This window comes from Porites lutea, chromosome 11 (genome assembly GCF_958299795.1).
Source record: "Porites lutea chromosome 11, jaPorLute2.1, whole genome shotgun sequence".
In the NCBI taxonomy this organism is placed as follows: Eukaryota; Metazoa; Cnidaria; class Anthozoa; order Scleractinia; family Poritidae; genus Porites; species Porites lutea.
Window position 1 is genome coordinate 21,681,041 of NC_133211.1, and position 18,968 is coordinate 21,700,008.

Here is an 18,968-nt window from a genome sequence, read left to right on the forward strand (position 1 = left end):
TGTGATGCAGCCCAATTCTTTCAATCTTTTCTCAGCAGCTTTTTTGGATGGACCATTATGCAGTCCCATGTTGCGGCTCGCACTTATTTATCAAACTACTGTTAATGAGTGAACTGTACTGATGTAGTACAGTCACATCCTGGCAATCCTGCTATTTCTGACGGAACATTTTTTCATAAACTGTATTGCCATCCAATTCTTTCAATCCTGTAACTCATCACCAAACTATTTTGGTGAACTGTCAATTAATCAATCATACAATTTCTCACTAATTTCTACCTGTAACGCAATCATATTCTTTCAATCTTGCAATTTCTCACTAAACCTCTGATGAACTGTGGTGCAGTCACATCCTTGCAAACCTACAATGTCTCACCAAACTACTTTGATGAACTGTAATATGGAGCCCTGATCTTGCAATCCTGCAATTTCTCACTAAATCACGCAACTGTTATGCTGGCACATTCGTGCAATCCTGCAATTTCCCACCAAACTACTTTTACACTTTTGTTATTTGTCACTTGCATTTAACGGACTGTTATGAATTTCCGTTCATGAAATCCTGCAGTTTCTCACCACCCTACTTTGTTGAATGGTAATGCAGTCCCATCCTTTCAAAAATTTTGCACTTTTTCCCCAAAATGTTATGCAGTCTCCACTTTGTAGTTCTTTATTATCACTCCAAACCACTTTCAATTTATTGTTAAATTATGATTAACTTTTGATCACAACACAACCTGAAAGACCATGTTTTTTTTTAAACTTGTTCATAGACGAAAGTCCAGACCTATATTAGCAGGCGTTAAAATAAAAATAAACCATTTTGATACAGGCAGTTAATGTAGTGATGCCAAATCTGAAGCTCGGATTTTGAAAACCCTACTAATTTTTTTTACCTTTCTACTGAAAAAACTGGACCACACGCCAAAACAAACAATATGTGACTACATACTGGCAATAGCCTTCATGAACATTGAAATATGTTGAATTACGCTTAAAAATTCAGATGAGTTAAGATGGTTAAACTGCATTTCATCTGGGCCAAATTTAATTGCTATAGTGATGGAGGGAAATCTTTTGACTGTTTTTCCCCGAAATGCAATGTTTGAACCCAGCTTAAGGGAAAGTATTTGATGACAAAAAAGAAAAGGAGAAACAAGTACACCTAATGGCATTTTATTTTTCATCTTTTCAAACAACAGTTCGAAGTAAATTTCTCTCTGTTTCTTCTCAAGTGGAAAGAAAATAATTATTTAAAAAAATGTGCATGAAGAGTTCTATTTTGGTAACTTGGACAAATATACTAATTCTTTCTGCAGCCACAACAACGAAACCTACAAGAGACCAACAAACAAACTTCAGTCGAGGAAGAAACTGCTAGGGTCTTCCTTGATGAAATCTTGACTGAAGTTTGTGGGGATAATGATAAGCCACAAAGGGAACAGTTAGGAAAAGAAGAAGGTAGGGTTAGACATCCTGCAAACATGACCTTACTTTTTTCAAAGAACATTTGAAAAATGTTTGGGTGCTTTAGTGGAGGAAATGTCACAACTTCCATATTTTATTTTGTTGTATTGCACTATCAATAACTATTACTTCCTGGGCTGTTAGATCATTGGCTTGTTACGAGTGCAGTTTTCAAATTTTGTCACTCTTATAGCTATAGAGGTAACTGTTGAGGCCATTCCGACAATCACAATAGTATTGTGATAGTAATGTGATTGCAGCAGTGAGTTAAGTGCTGTAGCTGTTCTGCCAGTTGTCAGAAGAAATCATCAATGGAGGGGGAATATAACAAGCTGCCATCTTGAGCCCAGACAAGAGCAATGTGTATTAATAATTACAACTGGGGCCTGTTTAGTTCCATCACAAACACTAGTGGTGGGAGGGTGGGGGTGATTTGGGGATAAAGGAACAAATGACTGTTATTCCCCTCCCTACCCCTCAGCTTTCCCTCACTTTTTTCACCTGTTTCCCTATAGCTTTATAGTAACTGGAACTGGCCAGCTGTCATCAAGACAACCCTGTTCAATTAGAAACCAAAAACTTAATGGCTCATTTTATAGGAATATTATTTGTAACTACCTGTATCTGAAGCACTGGAAAGGTCAAACAACTTTCTAGTTTTGATCTAGAACATTATTTCTTCATAGGTGCACAAAACACCACGACTGCAAATGAGGAAAAACCAGCTGCTAAATTGGGGTCTGAAGCTGAACTGTGTGTTGATGTTGATGACAGTGTGTTGTCTGATGAGGCCTTGGAGAAACTGGATAAAGAGCTTGAAAAAGTAGAAGGAAACAAACCTGAAGTCAGCTGCTCTGGTGCTGCTATAACTGTGAATGGTATTGATCATGAATAACAAGGAATGCCATCAAGTGAGTATGGTCACTGTCAGACTCTAGCTTATTAGCAATTTATTACTGTGGAATTCAAGACAATTTTTATGGGGTTTTCAGAGACTTGACAGAAGTGGTAATGTAAACTGTGGAAGACAGTGCTATTGGGAGAAGGGGTAGGTTTGAGTTGTGTAGCTCCTAGAAAATTCCTAGCTATGCCCCCTACAGAGGTGGTTTATTGGATGCCAGACTTCTGCTTAGTGTCGACCATTTAAACAGCGGGGTTCTACAGAAAATGTCGAGTAGAGAGAGAGAAAATATTAAAGCAGGCAACAATAGCTTACCATTAAAGGAGAGGTAAGCCTATCATGAAGCTTAGCTGCACATGGTGTACAGTGTAGGTATGCCTGGGGGTTGCCCCCCTACCCCTGGGAAAATGTTTACTCTAGGTGCTCTGAAAAGTGCATTTCTGTGCGTATTGAGCGACCAGTTAAAGAATTTTAGCCATGGAGGTCGCACCTTCATTTACCTACAGTACATTTGTTTTGAGCAATTACCTGGTGCTTCCTTAGCCACGATGTGGTGATTTTTGCTGGCTGCTGGAGCTTCAGGCGAACCCTGTTTAAAGGACCCCACCCCATCTTTGACATTATTATTATGTTTTAATTTGCTGTAATTATGAAAGTATTTTTTAAAAATGTTTTAGACATGCTTGCGCAGTTATTTGTTTACTTTTCATTTCAAAAATAATGAAATTAATTAGTTGGAGTATTATTTTATTAGGAGCAAAGTGAAACAAATGGTTTGAGGGGCTGCTACAGGAAGTGATGTGCCTTGACGTTGAATGAGACTTTACAACTGTTGAATGCAACCCAATGTCTTCTGCTTCCATGCATCATCTGCCACAAGTAGGGCATAGTTTAACTGTTAACTTAATTAGTTGGAGTATTATTTTATTAGGAGCAAAGTGAAACAAATGGTTTGAGGGGCTGCTACAGGAAGTGATGTGCCTTGACGTTGAATGAGACTTTACAACTGTTGAATGCAACCCAATGTCTTCTGCTTCCATGCATCATCTGCCACAAGTAGGGCATAGTTTAACTGTTAAGTGACATCTCTTTTCTGTTTGCTACATTAAGCATTCATAATTTTAAAATTAAGGACAAGGGTGTTGGCTAATTACCTGACATACAAAAGAGTTCTCATCTTCTTCTTCTTGTCTTAAAGGGTCTGTTGTCAGCTAAGAGCAGTAATTACCTAGTTAAGGGTTTCTGGGAGCTTAAGCAACTACAACTGTAACAAGAATGTCACAAAAGTCGATTGAACAACATATTAACTCTGCACATGCATTAAATTTTTGGTGCAATTCTTTGCTGCAACTGCACTCATGAGCACAACATGAAACTTCTTAATTTCCCATTTTATTGATGATGTAAACACATGCCTATGGGTGTCTTTTTCTTCTTCTGAACCTAAAACCAACCATTAGAATTCAACTCTAGCAAAATTTACCAACCTTTTTGACAAATTGAAATTATTTTATGGAAAAATAGTGATTAAATATGAAATGGCAAAAATTCACTTTTAAGTGATGTTTTGGTTGCCATCATTGTTGTAGTTGCTTAACCCCCTAAAAAGTTCGAAGCAGGCACAGTCCTTAGCAAGTTGAAGTAAACCAGGAGATTGAGATACTCCTCATAAGCTTTTGAGCAAAATCAAGACAAATTATTTGGTGCAGTTTGGGATCAGACAAGTCGCAAGTGGCTGCTTTCATTGTCAAATCAGATTGGCCAGACACATCATTTTGGCTGTAAAGTTTACTGGATTGTCTTATCCTACAACCCTTGATACCCCTAAAACTCCAATATAAACAGGAAGAGGAATATTATTTGTACTCACCAGTTCGGATGTTATAAAAGATTATATATATTGTCTGTTAACTTGTGGATATAATTATGGTAAATCTGTGGTCAATTCAGTAAAACTTTACATCTGTAATTAGCTTTGTTGGTATAACACATTTGCAAGAGTAATCAACATTAGATTGTTAGTAGCTGGGTGTAGTTGGGTAATGGTTTCATTCAGTTTTTTGATTAACACAGATTAAAAGTAGAAGAGATTATTCATTATGGTGGAAAACTGGAAATAATCCTCATCAATATGGCACCAGGATTTTCCTGGGTCTTTCACATTTGAAGATGTTTAGCTCCTTGAGTCTTGTTTCACAAAAGTCCAAGTCTTTTGGCATGAAGCCCTAATTAAAATCAAATCTAATGAATGTTAGTGTATAGTCTAGCCCAATAGATCTCTTTAGCTGGTATGTTTTGTAATTCTAGTGTAGGTCATATGATGTGCTCAAGGGAGTTTGCCCTACGTCTTCTTGTACATTCATCTGCATGTGAATAAGACAGAATCTGAAAGAAGTGTTAACTTTATTGTAAAAATTACCGCCATTAAGAAAACAAAACATACAAGCTTGAGGTCTCTGAGCTTTGGAGGTTTATTACTTGCTGTGCTAAATTAAAGACCTTGAAAACATGGACCCTAAACGTGAACATTGCAACCACAAAATTTATAGCTTTCACAAACTAAAAATTTTAGTGCTCTTGGAAGTGGAAAAGTTAGTGAAAGAAGTTGGCAACAGTCATTGTACTTTAAGAGATGAATACCAATACTCCTATTCCTTTGATATTGTTGCATCTGTGGCATTATGTCCAGTAAATAATTATGTTGTGATACAAATATCAGGTTTGAACAGGCAAGAACAAGTGCCAAATTGCTCCCATGCCTCTGTGAATTTCAAGCAGTGTTTAAGACATGTGGAGATCAGCAGGTTAAGAGCAATTTTACACCCTGACTACAATTTTGAAATTTAAAGGGGCTCTGAATATTGTCACGCAGATGTCTTGAACTCTGCAAAAGGGTGTTTTTAACTTGCTTAGCACAGTTTGGTTATAGCAAATGGGGGCAATAGACGTGTGACTCATTTTTAAAGTTGTAAGGCTGTAGAGCTAAGCTAAAAAAGGTGTGTTTATGAATTGTGTTACTATAGCAACCTTTTTTTCCATCTCAAAAAATGACCATGACATCTTCAGCAATGATTGAGTGTCCCACTAACTAATCATCAACTGTTCCAACATAGGACTGCTAGAACCTTGGAAACACAGTTATGGGCAGCATGAGCTCTTAACACTGTAACACCAGCTTATTCTCCACATTAATCCTGATACTGTTTTGGTACTTAATGAGGAAATGTGTTTCACAATCAAAACCTTTTGACTATCATTTCTTAGCTTCTCGTGAAAAGTAGTTTGATTAAGCAGTATCCAATCTGGTCACTCTTTGGGGTTAGAGGGTTAAGATGTAACAGCAAGTCAAACAAACACCTTTTTTTTCCAGTTTTTATTTAGTGCAATTTATAGTGTCATTAAGAGGCAGATACAGAATTTATCTTTGTTGCTGTTTGAGGGAAGATTATTCTGTAAATGTAATATTATTAGTCAGAAGAGGTTTGAAAAATTGTTAGTATTTGAATTGATTAAAGTTGTCTTTTTAATGTCATTGTGGTCTCAAAGTTGAGAATTTTAAAACTAAAGACGAATGCAAAACACATTTCTTCAGTATATGATACTTTGTAAAGAGAACATAACGGATAAAGAGATCAATGATTACAAGTTTGAGAGAACAAGAACAGGAGTATACATATGAAAAATAGGTGGAACCTGTTGGGTGGCTTAAGTTGACAGTTTTCATATTTTTTACCAAACCATATACATACCTGAGGGACAACATTCATGACAACATTTTGCATTTCTGTTTACTAACATTTACAAAACTTATAAAATTTAGGCAAATTAAATTTGAAGTGAATAATATTTGAAACAAAAAGTCACAGTCAACAAAAAATCTGACAATACTAGCATAGCAGATCAGAATATTTCTTACTTGCATGTTGTTCCACCAAACTACTAACTTTTTTATCTGGCTCGATTTATTTTTTCTAGCCTCGAGCTATCTGGCTAGTTACCTACATTAGTTGCATTCATTTATAAAGGGGTTTGACGCAAAACATTGGATTTGACTACTTAACCAACCTTATCCCCAGGTTCTTTCTTCTTCCCACACACTTTTGGGGGAGAGAGGGACGCTGGTCCGAACTGGTTCCAACATGACTTTATGAATTTGGGAGATGATGACAAGGAGGAGGACTGGAGGAACAGGTGATTTACTCAGGTGGTTGAGTGTGAAAGTTTTCCCTGTTTTCATTTTCTGGCACTTTCATCATGGGGGCTTGTCTCAGTTCATTCAGATCATGTTGAGTTCCTGTCACTTTGGTTTGTGATTATAGTGAAATGAAGACTACTTTAAAAGCGAGATAGATTGAACCACCCCTATTTGGACAGGGACAAAAAAAGAAGGAACAAAGGTTTTGGAGAAAGGGACCTCTCCCAGGGTTTTGTTTTGTCATCAAGCCATGCGACCAGCTCCAACCATGCAGGGTCTCTCTCAGAAACTCTGGACAGGAGGAAGAGAGAACATGGGGATGAGATTGCAGTTTGTCTTAAGGGGAAGGTGTTAACAAGGGAATGCTTATTGCTTCATATAGTCTATTTTGAAAATAAATCAACTGAGAGGTTTACTTACGATAACAAGTCAAAATAGAGCTTGTTGGAGGAATTAACGTCTCTAGACAAAATTGTCATTTCTGTCAATAATGATGCATAAACCCTTACTTTTTAATTTTTACTGAGCCAACTCATCTTTGCAGAGCAATAGGCTCCTTTCAGGGTATAAATATTCAACTCCCTGGGCTTAGAGGATCCAAACAAAGAATAATAATAATAATAACTTGTGGTTTGAAAGCAACCCATGAAGTTACATTTGTAAAAACTGAGAGGACCCTGTTTCGAGTTACACCTTGCATGATTAAACAGTTACAAAAGTATATTTCAACTAGAAAAAATATTGAGTCTTCCAAAGATATAGCTGCAGTAGAAGGCCTTTTCTCTTGCGGCAAATGATTTCATTCATAAAATGCTACAATTTGCATTATGTTCCAAATCTTTGAGACGGATAAATCCTACTTGTGTTCCAAACTGTGGACCATCTCGTCGATATGAGAAGAACCTTTGCTCTGGGTCACACTTGGTGCACTGTGTTGGGTGTTGGGAGTTTGCTTTTTCGTCTGTGACACTGTAAAAAAAACCAGTTGAAATAGTCACCTCAAGTGATGTAATCACATGGGGCTGAGAAGCAGGTAAACAGCTCTATGTGTGATTTGGTTACAGATGCCCCCCCTGGGGGTATTCAACAAAGTATTATACAGGGAGGCTACACCCTGAGGTCCAATCCCTTAACCTTCTATATAACATTTTTGACAGAATAGGTGCCCCTTTCATATACCTTCTATTGACAAATGGTACCCCTTGCACTTACCTAGTCTAGAACTTTGTATCCCTTTAAACTTCTGTTGATGCACTATCTTTAATGAATAAACCACACGTCCAAAACGTTTTTCTTCTTTACTTTTTCACAACCCATAAAATGCATCTGTTAGCCCTTTCGAGCCTTTTTAACGCTCAAGCGACAGATTTATCTACCCTATATACCTGAAAACTGAAAACGGTACCCCTTTCGGGCGGAGCCTCCCCACCTGGGTGCCTGCCTCCACCCCCCAAAAGGATGGTTGCATGCTGAATCTTTTATAAATAGAACCACAAAGCTCTCATAAACATATTTCATTGGCCATTGGAATCATACCTGCGATAATTATTTATTGGTTAAAGGATTTTATGATTGGATTCATCTGTTGCTTCCTTTAACCCTTTAAGCCCAGGTACCAGGCGCAATTTCTCCACAACTGATCTGTATACATTTCCTTACAGAATTAGTTGAGAGAATTTGATAAAAGATCAAGGCATTTTCTTTTTGATGATCATTTTATTTATTCTCATAACCTATCTCTTGACAGTGTATGGATATTGTTAGGAGAAAACTGATGCAGGTCACTATTGCAACTTTAACTTAAGGGTTAAAAACTTGTTCTGATAGCTTTGTGGTACCCTTTACAAGGATGAAGAAATTCAAGGGTCACATAAGATGATAGCTGAGAGCCACTTCTGGCTGCTTCTTGAGATTATATTGCATAATGATGGCATATGACAAAATTTCTTACTTTTCTTAACTACCACGGAGGTGCCAGGTACACGCAATTGGTAGGTGGGGAATTGACCAGCTATAGGGCTTTTCTTTTTTTTTTTTTAAGTAGCTTGGGGTCATGTTTGTTGTAGCCGGGGCAAATCCCTGGCCCCCAGCTCTGTCAGCTTTTAGTGTCAGGGAAGCCCTGCTAAAATTAGGTTGTTTTCCTTGCAAAAAGAAAAACTCATAATTTTTCTCACCCTGTTCCATCATCAATATTTTTTGACATTACTCCTTTGTTCTCCAGCTGAAGTCTGATTGAAAGACGCAGATCAACAAAAGGGCGGGGCTGTCCCTCTCTTTTTACCACAACCTTCTCACCAAATGCCTTGGAAAACTTTTCAGCAACATCCTCACCAACCTCAAAGCAGCAAGGGCCAATTGAGGGTCCAAGAGCAACTCGGATGTTCTTTACTTTGCACTCAAATCTCGTTAACATCACCTCAATTACAGCTGCACTTATCATTTCAAGAGTGCCACGCCATCCTGAATGAGCTGCAGCACAAACCTAACGGCAATAAAGTGGCTCATCAGTTTTGGTATCCATTAAATTAGCAATAAATTAAAATACAAACAAACAACACCAAAACAACTTAAGTTAGTCTTACATACCTTTTTTATTGGATCACAAAACAAAACTGGTACACAGTCAGCACCCGGTGTGGCAATAGTCACATGACTGTTATCTGTAACAAGGGCATCATAGCTGTCTGGTTCCTGATCACCAACCACCCACACATTAGCTTCATGAACACACTTAGCTACACGGAATTTATCAGGGGCAAAGCGACATGTGAGGGCCAGCCTACGGCGATTTTCTTGGACATTCACGGACAGATCTCTCCTTTTGTCACTATGCACCAAGTTTAGAGACGACAAGGTCTTGTAAGTTGAAACGCCACCATGTCGCATTGTAAAGCCATGAGTAAATATGTCTGTTGGAATCAGGGATGACTGAAGAATTTCTATCATCTTGCCATCAGGGAGTGTGAGTTTTGGCATGATCATTTTGATGTGATCATCAATCAAAGGGAAGTATTTTTCTTCTCTGCTTTCTCTCTTTTTCTTTTCATCATCATCCATTTCATGGGTGCAGTCATAAAATTTGACATTATAAACCTGCGGCGAGTACAACTGTGTAATGTAAACGATGAAAGAAATAATATTATTGTTTGATAAGTTGGCAGGGCATAAAATCAAATTAACAGCATTAAACTAAGTGCACTTATATTACTAGTTCTAACAAAATAAGTATTTTTGAAGCAAATATTGCAACAATACGTAAATTATTGATTCATTTAAAATTTCGCGTTTTGTAAAATAACAAACTGCAAAGATGGAAGGTTGGGACAGGACACAGGACACAACAAAGAAAATTTATAACTTTCCAAATTTTTCTTTGTAGAGCTGTGGGGACTAAAAAGTGGTCACTGCAAGTCTTGTACCGTATTTACTCGATTAACCGCCCTAGGCGTTTAATATTCAGTTTTTGGACCTTGAGAGTGTGCGCTTATTGAAGGTGGGCGCTTATTAAAGTTTCACCATTTCAGCAAGTTTAGTATGTTTATTTGGCAACAAAAGGAAAAACGGTAATAACAAAACACGAGGATATAACAAAGCAAGGTTTCTGTAAAATACTCTGAAGAAAAGTCCGCCTTGGCGAAGTCTCGTGTTAGTACTAATATCCTATTGAATTACCCAGGGGGCATGAGCACGACCCGATATACTCGCCCAGTATTTACGAGCCCTTTACGGGCCAATTTTTCTTTAAGTTTTCCTAGGAAAAGATTGTAATGGGAAAAAAAGATCGTTGTGCCGTTTTTGGATAAAATAATGATCATCTTTTTACTGCGAAATATAAAGTGAAATTTTCTCTTTGCGCGAAAAGTGGGCATAAATACTGAGCAAGTGCCCCCTGGGCATCCCATAATATTTCTTAAATCTAATAAATTCAAAATGGCTGCCGTATCATTAAAAAGGTCTATTTCAACCTCACTGTCACTCAAGTCAAGTGAGTTCTCTGGCACTGCTTCCTCTATGTCCGATGTCGTAACGTCAACTCTACTCTCACGCACTTAATTTTTTTTGGCTGGGAGGGGGAAGGGGAGTGGGGTGGTGGTGGGCGCTAATTGGAGTTTGAGTGGGTGGGGGAGGGGGTAGGAGCTTATTCGAGGCTGAGCACTTATTAACTTTTTCTGCTTTTACAATGGGCACTAATTCAAGGGCCCTTATTGTAATAAATACGGGTACTCACCTTCTCAAAAATATTTTTTGCCCGCTCCATATGAAACTGGGATGTTACAACATGAACATTTACTGCATCATGGTCATCTACAATGATGCGACTGTAATAGGCATTTTCTGCAGTGGTGGTTGCCTGCTCCTCTTTGATAATGTGTTCTTTATCTATTAAACTGTTTTCAGTTGCATATGTTTCCATTGCACTGGCCTCTGTTACAGTCTGTTGATTGATGTTAGATTAGCAGAACATTTGAAAAATAAGAAGAAGTGGTGCAATTAAAGCTAACATGACCATAACTGCCGCTTATAAGCCCCTCCAAAACCCCCCAGTTATAGGCCCTGCATCTATGGCATCAACCTGTATGCAAAAAAATATGTCTGACAATAAGCCCCCCACCCTCAGTAGCCCCCTCTAAATGTACTGAAATGAACTTGATTTATTACAACGTTTTGAAGCTTAACCCTTTAAGCCCTAAGAGTGATCAGTATCAAATTTCTCCTTGTAATGTCAATGCTTTGTAAAACAGAGTGGTCGTGAGAATTACAGACATGATCACACAAGATGAATTTTCTTGATATTTTATCAACTTCTCCCCGCTACTTCTGTAGGAAATGAATAGGGCAACAAATGAGAATTCAAACTTTGATCTTGAGGGTTTAAAGTGTTAAAAAAGTGAATGCAAAAGGTACTTTGATCAGCAGTACTATAGCTTGTTTTGTAGCACATTTTCTGTTCGGGTTATTAAAAAACCCCCTCTGATATAAGCCCCTCTGTTTATAATCCCTTCTTAACCCCTTACAAAAATGCATAAGCCCAGGGGTAATACTATTGTCAGCAGCAGTTTACAGTACTAATCCCCAAGATTAAAAAAATTTCAAATGAAGCACAGCAACAAAAACTTTACACTTGCATTAAGCATGAGGTGACATGTTTTTAATTAGCTGCAGCAATGGCATGAAATTTGGGCTCTCATGATTGCATTGCTCTGTATTTAATTCAGGTTTTTTGTATATCTTTTGCAGCATAATAATTACATAAACCAGCCTCCAATGTTGGGGATAAAGAATGGTAAATGCAAGGCCGAGACCGAGACTTAAAAACATTTGAGCCTCTGAGACACAAAATCACCCAAAAATGAGACTATGAGACCCATCGTAAATGCCTCCAAGATTTCAAGATCGGGCCTAAATTTTCTGAGACCCACATTTCTCAGGGAACAATTCTATACCCCTAATGAGGCCCTGCCAGGGTAAATTCTGACAAGCAACATATGGCCCAAAAAGTAGCGACAGCGCGTAAAAGGAAATCGTGACAAGAGACAACCTCCCTCGGCCGAATTGCGACAGTGACAGCAAAGTCAACAATAAGCAACAAGCATTTATAAACACCGACACAAGACATTTTAAAATTCAGACGGGCGACATGCCCCCCCCCCCCCCCCCCCCCTGGCATGGCCTCCCTAATGTTACACGACTTCATCATGGAAAGTGCACCATGAGTTACGGCTGTAACTCACCTGTTCTGGTCGTTGATACCCAGTCATAATAACACGGCATTCAATGTTTTGTTCTTTTAATGATGTATATATCTGAGCTGCCTGATCTACTCGGGATTTCATCATATCACTGGGAGACCCCTCTCCACTTGTATGTGAGCCAAGTACAATGATCATGTCGATTGCATTTTCAGATTGCGCCATGTTCAACCTTGTGAAAGGGATATAAAATGCATTATTATTGAGTTGTAATTGGGGGACAGACTTTAAAAGACACATGAACACTGGAGAGCATAGTATGCAAATTTACAAGGGGGAGTGCAACCTTAGCTGATTTCAACAACACCATTAGCCTTCTCCCCTCTTATGCCAAATGAATTAAAATAAATCACCCCTCGAAATCAGTAAAAATTACTTTTATTGTAAGGCAGTTTTAGAAATGCCCATACATGGAATATTAGGGTAGTCTAGCCTGTGTTTGAATAATATTCTTCTCACCTTTCCATCAAAAAATGTGTAAAAAAAAGTTTTGACTTTCCTGCACTTTTTATATCTTATTTGGGGGGTGAACTGCAGGGTGCGTGGGGGTATAGGGACAGGCAGAATTACAAATAACAACTAAAAATTGTCATACATGCAAAGCACTCCCCCGTCTGTATGCAGACGTATGTTGCTAAGAGCAAACAAGGTGGTGCTTAGCTAAGAACTACACAATTACCCTTCAATTAATAACTGTCAATGAAACACTTAAGGGGAAGGCTAAAGTGAGGTTATAAAGAACCTCTAAACGCCATTGCATCTCCTATGGGCGTACCCAAATTGTTTGTCAGGGTGGGCCGAACAAGGAATTTGCAAAAGCTTTGACACCATGATAAGATCACGCACACCATTGAGTGATACCTAATGTGGCGATTATACTTTGTTTATGCAAGCACGGGTGACAAAACTCAAGTTCTACGAAATCGTGACATCCTAAGCCTGCTGCGCTGCGAGTAAAAACAAAAACACGACTGGGATACAATCGGCAGTTTGTACGCGAGAAGTTGCAACTGCTTGCAAATCGCTCGCGAATTCGTTTGCAAACAACAAGCTTTTGGTGTAAAATTCAGCGCCCTGTTTCTCCCAGACACCCCGGCAAAACTCCTATCACAAACTAACGGTCAAACCTGGTTGTTCCAAGGATATTAGAGCTGCATACCTTCGATGGATATAACCTTTCCAACTCCGATTGATGTTACGTTGTTTAGCGGAAGTGATCGGGAGATATGAGATAAATCGGAAGCCTAGGCCCCAGTGGGAATTAGCAAGGCAGGGCTTGGGTGCGTGCAATGGCCTTTTTACCAAAGTCACGCAAAAGTTTAACTGCCATTGTTCTCGATGAAAACAGGGAAACATCTTTTCAGAGTGATATATGATGTTCAATCTAGTAAAATTACCAGGTTTCAAGAGAAACCCACTTCAAACTCGGGGAAGTTTGAAAGTCCAATTTACACTATTTTTACGCTGCACTAACTCGTTTTCGATTGGACTCACCCCACCCCTCTCTTTGGCACACACATGCTCTTACGCACGCTCTCAGATTTCTGCAAAGATTATTGCATTTTTTGAAGTTGCAAATTTGCGTGACATAGCTAAAACACTGCGAAGAACCTAACTTGAGCCGTATCCGAGTGAGGGAGCGTTTTGAACATAAATAAAATTGCACATGGAAATCTTGAAGTCTTTTTGTCTGCTAAACATCGAGAAAATCTTAACGATCCTAGGAATTTACCGCACAACTGCAGTGCACTTTGTTCTTGGAGACATTTCAAGACGTGTTACATCATGTAGAAATGATTAAATAATCCCTTTCCCCAAGAATAACATTACTTACAAAATACAACGACAATTAAAACTCTAAAAATATACAGTAAGATTCTAACCAAAAAAATACAAGGTTAAAATGAATTCACATTAGTTACCTCTACGTAAATCGACTACAGCATTTAAATCATAAAATAGTTAAAAACATTTAAAATATTGGTAGTGCCTGGGCGCAGCGACTGGACCGACTGTGCGCTAAAATCAAGTTCCTTAAAATAAGAGTCCCTCTTCACTTTGCGATAAAAAACAGTAAACTGGTCGGTAAAATGACTCGAGACAGCGTTCCAAAGAATAGCGTTTCCATAACTAGTAGAGTTTTTAAGAAACTGCGAGTTAAAACGCGGGACGATTGTGTTATTACTCCTTCTGAGGTTGTATGCAGTGCAGGGTTTATTTGTCAAGTATGAAAGAGCCGTAGATCCTTCACCTATAAACACGCTATGGAGTAGCTTACTTAATCGAAGTTTATAATAGAGGGTTAAAGTATTCCAGTTCGAACGTCGGTAAACTTCCTCAGTAGGCATATCTCGGGGCAATTTGTATATTCTTCTTGCTGCCCTACGGTGAAGTACTTCCTGAGAATGTAGAAGGTCCGCATTAGGGCAGCCGCCCCGAACGACTAGTCTATATAGAACTGATGGTAACATTATCTTGAAGTACAAGTCCAATAGGGCGTTTCTGCTCAAGAACGAACTCCTTTTCAGGAGGTTCAGTTTGTTTACGAAATTCTTTTTAACATCTGTAAGGTGATGTGACCAGGAAAGCCTGTCATCGATAGTAACGCCCAAAAGACGAGAGTGTTTCACCCACTCGATCCGATCCTCTCCAATAGTCACAGAATTTAGCGGCCCGATGTGCGGTTTTCTCATCAAGTGTGTATAGCTATTCATCGAAAACTAATACAGTAGGGCCATTTATACGAGGAAAAATAAGACGCGTCTTATATAAGACGCGAACTTTCCGTATAAACGGCACTTTTCGTCTAAAATAAGACGCGGCTTAGCTAAGACGCGTCTTATTAGATAAGACATGCTCGTATAAATGGTATAGTTCGCGTCTTATTTAAGACGCGTCTTATGTAAGACGCGTCTTATTTTTCCTCGTATAAATGGCCCTAATATATCATTAGCATAGCATCCATATACGCACATACGCCCGTGCGTACATAAGCTGAAAAATTATATATTTTTTATTTCCTGAAAGCATTTTACCATTAATCGAGATGATTGATAAATCTTCTGCATTATAGTGGTGTCTCTTACTTGTCTGAAGGGTAGAAGTCTCCGGCGCCCTTTGCTTGTAACCTCCTTGATCGCGTCACTGTTTTACTTTCTTTTTTTGTCCTGTTTTACCCTTTTTTCCGTAAACACTGTACATACCTTATCGATAACACTAGAGATGTAAAATAAACTACTAACTATTGCATTTTTCTTCGTATTTCTGAAAATGTCCTGTGGAAAACACATGAAATGGTACTTCTGAGCCCCTAAATTTGAAAAATTTTGTGGAGGAGGCTTCGCACGTACACCTTCAAAACCTCACGGCGCTTCGCCCTTGTATATAAAACTATTTTTTGCTTCAGTGCACAAGATGTTAGTTCTTGACAAACAATTGTTCTATTCAGTGGTTTCACGAAACGCGAATTCATTTATGATAATTTTAAACCATATACTGCTATCTTTTTTTTTTTCGGACACACAAACAGTTACAATACATTACATTTACAATTCATTACGATAAATTCTAATTATAGTTTACTAAATTTTACCTTACATTGAAACAGGTAACTGTTATCGTTTACAGAAGGGAAAAAAGTGAAATAAACATAAAAAGAAAGACAAAGTCCACAAAAATACTATAGTTTATATATTAACAATTAAGAGAGGAGAGGGCTGCCTGCCTAGCTTTTGGTCCTCCATCCCCCATCTGCCCGTTTGTCACTTGCACTTTAATTAACTGTATAACAAATTATTTTTCTGAGGGGCATTGTTTGAAGGCAGCCCATTTCTTCCTATCTTTACTGCTATCTTAATTGCTTTTCTTTAATCTCCGTAATTCGATTTGCATTTGTTATTCGGTGACATTGGTAATCATATCGGATAATATAAACTCGTATTCCTTGTACTCTATTTCGTCGGTCTCGTCGTGCTCGTAGTCCAATTTAAGAGTCGATAATAAATGGTTTCAAAGTGTAAATATTTATGTAGTGTCATTTGCCAGCTCAAAATGTGCAAATGGAATAATTGGTCGATGACGAGTTACTTTCATGCAGTACGTCCGGGACGTTTCAACGTAATGGATTGGATCTTTTTTATACTCCTTAAATAAACTATGATTGGCGTAATTTCCTGGTGCTTGCATTCGAACGTTTTCTATATAGTCCCTCCAAGCCTCTTGAGCGTTTTCTAGCGTGCGCGGATAATTGTGATGCAAACTGTTCTCCACTGATATGGGAAAAAATATCAGCGCTTGTCCACGGAATTTCAATTCCACATTTGAAATAACATGCCTTAGTGTATACCACCAAGAGACGTTTTCTCGTTGATTAAGCAGTGGAAATATATGGTGAACAGCGTTTGCATGAAATGCATTAAAGAGAGGATCGAAGTATACAGTTGGATTGGTAGTAGAATTGTTGTTTATATAAATTCCACAATTTTTTTGCGTCCTTTCGCGAACATTTTGTGCTTCATTAGCTCCTGAATAATCGACAACGCCAACAGCTGGTTCGTATTCCAGAAGCCAGTTTTGAAACACTTGCAATGGAGTGAGTTGTTTCATTTCTTCCGAGGCCGCTTGGTTAAAAACTTTAAGAAAACGTCATCATCTGTTATTATATAGTAAGTGTAACGTGGTTTCCCTTTCATTGTTGCGTGGATGTACAGCAAATTTCGTCCAGTTCTCCAACTACTGTCTTTATCAAATAAGTAAGTTATGTGAGGCGGATTCCATTCCGACTGACAAGCCTTGTGATAACTCAACACAATCACGTCGCATCGACATTTTTGGCTATTGTCTAATCCCATATTTTGCATCAGTTGCGGCCGAAGACACTCTTCTGTTTGAGTAAGGAAAACAAATGGCCGTGAATCTTCTTTCACACCATACTTGATATCGATACGACGGATTTTCAGCACAAAAAATGTCACTATTGATATAAATAATAGAGTTAGAGCCGTTAGCGAGCCGATCTTTAAAGCAGTTTTCATGACCCACACTTGTATGTTGTTTACGTGAGTAAAAAAAGAAACATTAAGTATGCATATTAAAACATACATGACCACAAAGGCTGAGCGCAGACTTCTAAGTTTTCCTTTGTTTCTGAGTAGAGCAAAGACAATAGGAGACTATAATGTCATACCCACAATTACAATGCAATTGATACTACAGGGTGTTTCAAAAGTTCGTTCCGATTGTAAATTGTATTTTGCGCAAAGCATTTAATGCTTCTTTAGGCAAATGTAAACTGATTCGGGTAAGAAATTTATCTAAAGAACCGTTGAAAGCAATTTCAAACTAAAATTTGAACAAATTACAATTTTTTTTTAAACTTTTGCCCCAACTGTACACGTACGCGAGGTTTTTCCCGCCATACTTTTCCCGCCCATTTTGTAGGTTTTCTATTTTGGTATTTTTATCGTTTTCTTTTATTTTCTCTACTCCTTCATGAAAATGAAGTCCTACACTGTTTTTGCTAGAGCTCAGGCATCTATTTTTATAGTCTTCTGGCCATTCAGTCGAATGAACTGTGTGAGAAATATTATGAGAAATATTATCGAAGAGCCACGTGATGTGGTTAAGATGGACGGCCGAGTGTTTAAGTGCTCCGCGTAACATTTCGTAAATTTCTGATGTTTAAGTGTTCCTTCTGCTTTTTTCTATTAATATTTGCTTTGTTATCTTGTTTCGTGTGTCATATTATGCCTGAGTCTATTGCCAACCTAAAGAGAGAAAATAACGATCTCAAATCTAAAGTTTCAACGTTAACGGAGGAGATTTCAAGACTAAAAGATTTATTTCAACAACAAAGCAGCAGTGCCGCCCCTTCTGCTAAAGAAAAATCTCACAGCCTTGAATTCCTAAGCAAGGAATATGATGACTTTGTTCTCTTCAAAACCACTGCCAACAAAGAGCTGCAACGACTAAGTTCACAACTCTCAGAGGTCAAGGCCAGGGTGGACGCCATTGCCAACGCCATCGATGAATTCTAAGACTATAGCTTTCAATGCAATGTTAAAATTGTCGGTGTTCCCGAGGTGTGTTCTGACGAAGAGGCTTCAACAACAAGTAAGCTTTGTGTAAAATTGTTTAAAGAAATGGGAGAGAATATATCAATCCAAGATATTGACACTGCCCATCGTGTCCCGCAAAGAAACAACGCCGGAAATCCAAAGCCTATAGTCTGCAGATTCGTGAGACGGCTGGTTAAGGAATCTCTAATGTCTCATCGGAAAGAAATTAGCGATGTAACCCCAGCTGCGGTTGGTCTACCAGAAGGGTCTTCATTGTCTTCGGCCAGAATTTACGATCATCTTTCACCAAGAATGCAAGCAGTCCTATTCCAGGCTAAAAAAGTTAAAGAAGAGCTCCACTATCAATATTGCTGGTCAAAGGGTCCCGTTATTTGTTTACGAAAAGACTCCACATCGCGTCCCTCGTCGTGTTTTACTTTCAGTTTACAACTCATTAATTGTCCCTTACTTGACTTATGGTATTTGTGGTTGGGGAAACTGTGCCTTGACATTTCAAAGAAAGATCGTAACTCTACAAAAACGGGCCTTACGTCTCAGTAACTTACTTCAGTAAGTCCAAGGCACACGCCGTACCCTTC

At 38.4% G+C, this 18,968-nt stretch overlaps 2 protein-coding genes and 1 pseudogene across 2 annotated transcripts in view; 2 read left to right on the forward strand and 1 right to left on the reverse strand.

Annotated features, from left to right (window-relative positions):
* LOC140951658 (uncharacterized) overlaps positions 1-5,900 on the forward strand; it is a 35,436-nt gene extending 29,536 nt beyond the window's left edge. Inside the window, exons 9-11 of the mRNA XM_073400954.1 lie at positions 1,320-1,461; positions 2,154-2,378; positions 3,123-5,900. Of these exons, the coding sequence (XP_073257055.1) occupies positions 1,320-1,461; positions 2,154-2,362 (351 nt within the window). The 3' untranslated portion in view covers positions 2,363-2,378; positions 3,123-5,900. The remainder of the gene's footprint in view (positions 1-1,319; positions 1,462-2,153; positions 2,379-3,122) is intronic.
* Positions 5,901-6,130: 230 nt separating this feature from the next.
* Positions 6,131-12,484, reverse strand: LOC140951657 (purine nucleoside phosphorylase LACC1-like). The gene is made up of 5 exons (XM_073400953.1): positions 12,296-12,484; positions 10,792-10,998; positions 9,150-9,671; positions 8,738-9,045; positions 6,131-7,532 (listed from the first exon to the last, which is right to left on the reverse strand). Exons 1-5 carry the CDS (start codon positions 12,476-12,478, stop codon positions 7,367-7,369), a joined length of 1,386 nt encoding a protein of 461 aa, XP_073257054.1. The 5' UTR covers positions 12,479-12,484; the 3' UTR covers positions 6,131-7,366.
* Positions 12,485-18,056: 5,572 nt separating this feature from the next.
* Positions 18,057-18,930, forward strand: LOC140953325 (uncharacterized; annotated as a pseudogene).
* Positions 18,931-18,968: the final 38 nt, after the last annotated feature.

Coding starts and splice junctions, on each gene's coding strand:
- LOC140951657 (XM_073400953.1), bottom strand. CDS start 12,478: ATGGCGCAATCTGAAAATGCAATCGACATGATCATTGTACTTGGCTCA. Junction 9,672..10,791: donor CAAAAAATATTTTTGAGAAG/GTGAGTACCCGT, acceptor TACATTACACAG/TTGTACTCGCCGCAGGTTTA. Junction 9,046..9,149: donor TTTGTGATCCAATAAAAAAG/GTATGTAAGACT, acceptor TATTGCCGTTAG/GTTTGTGCTGCAGCTCATTC.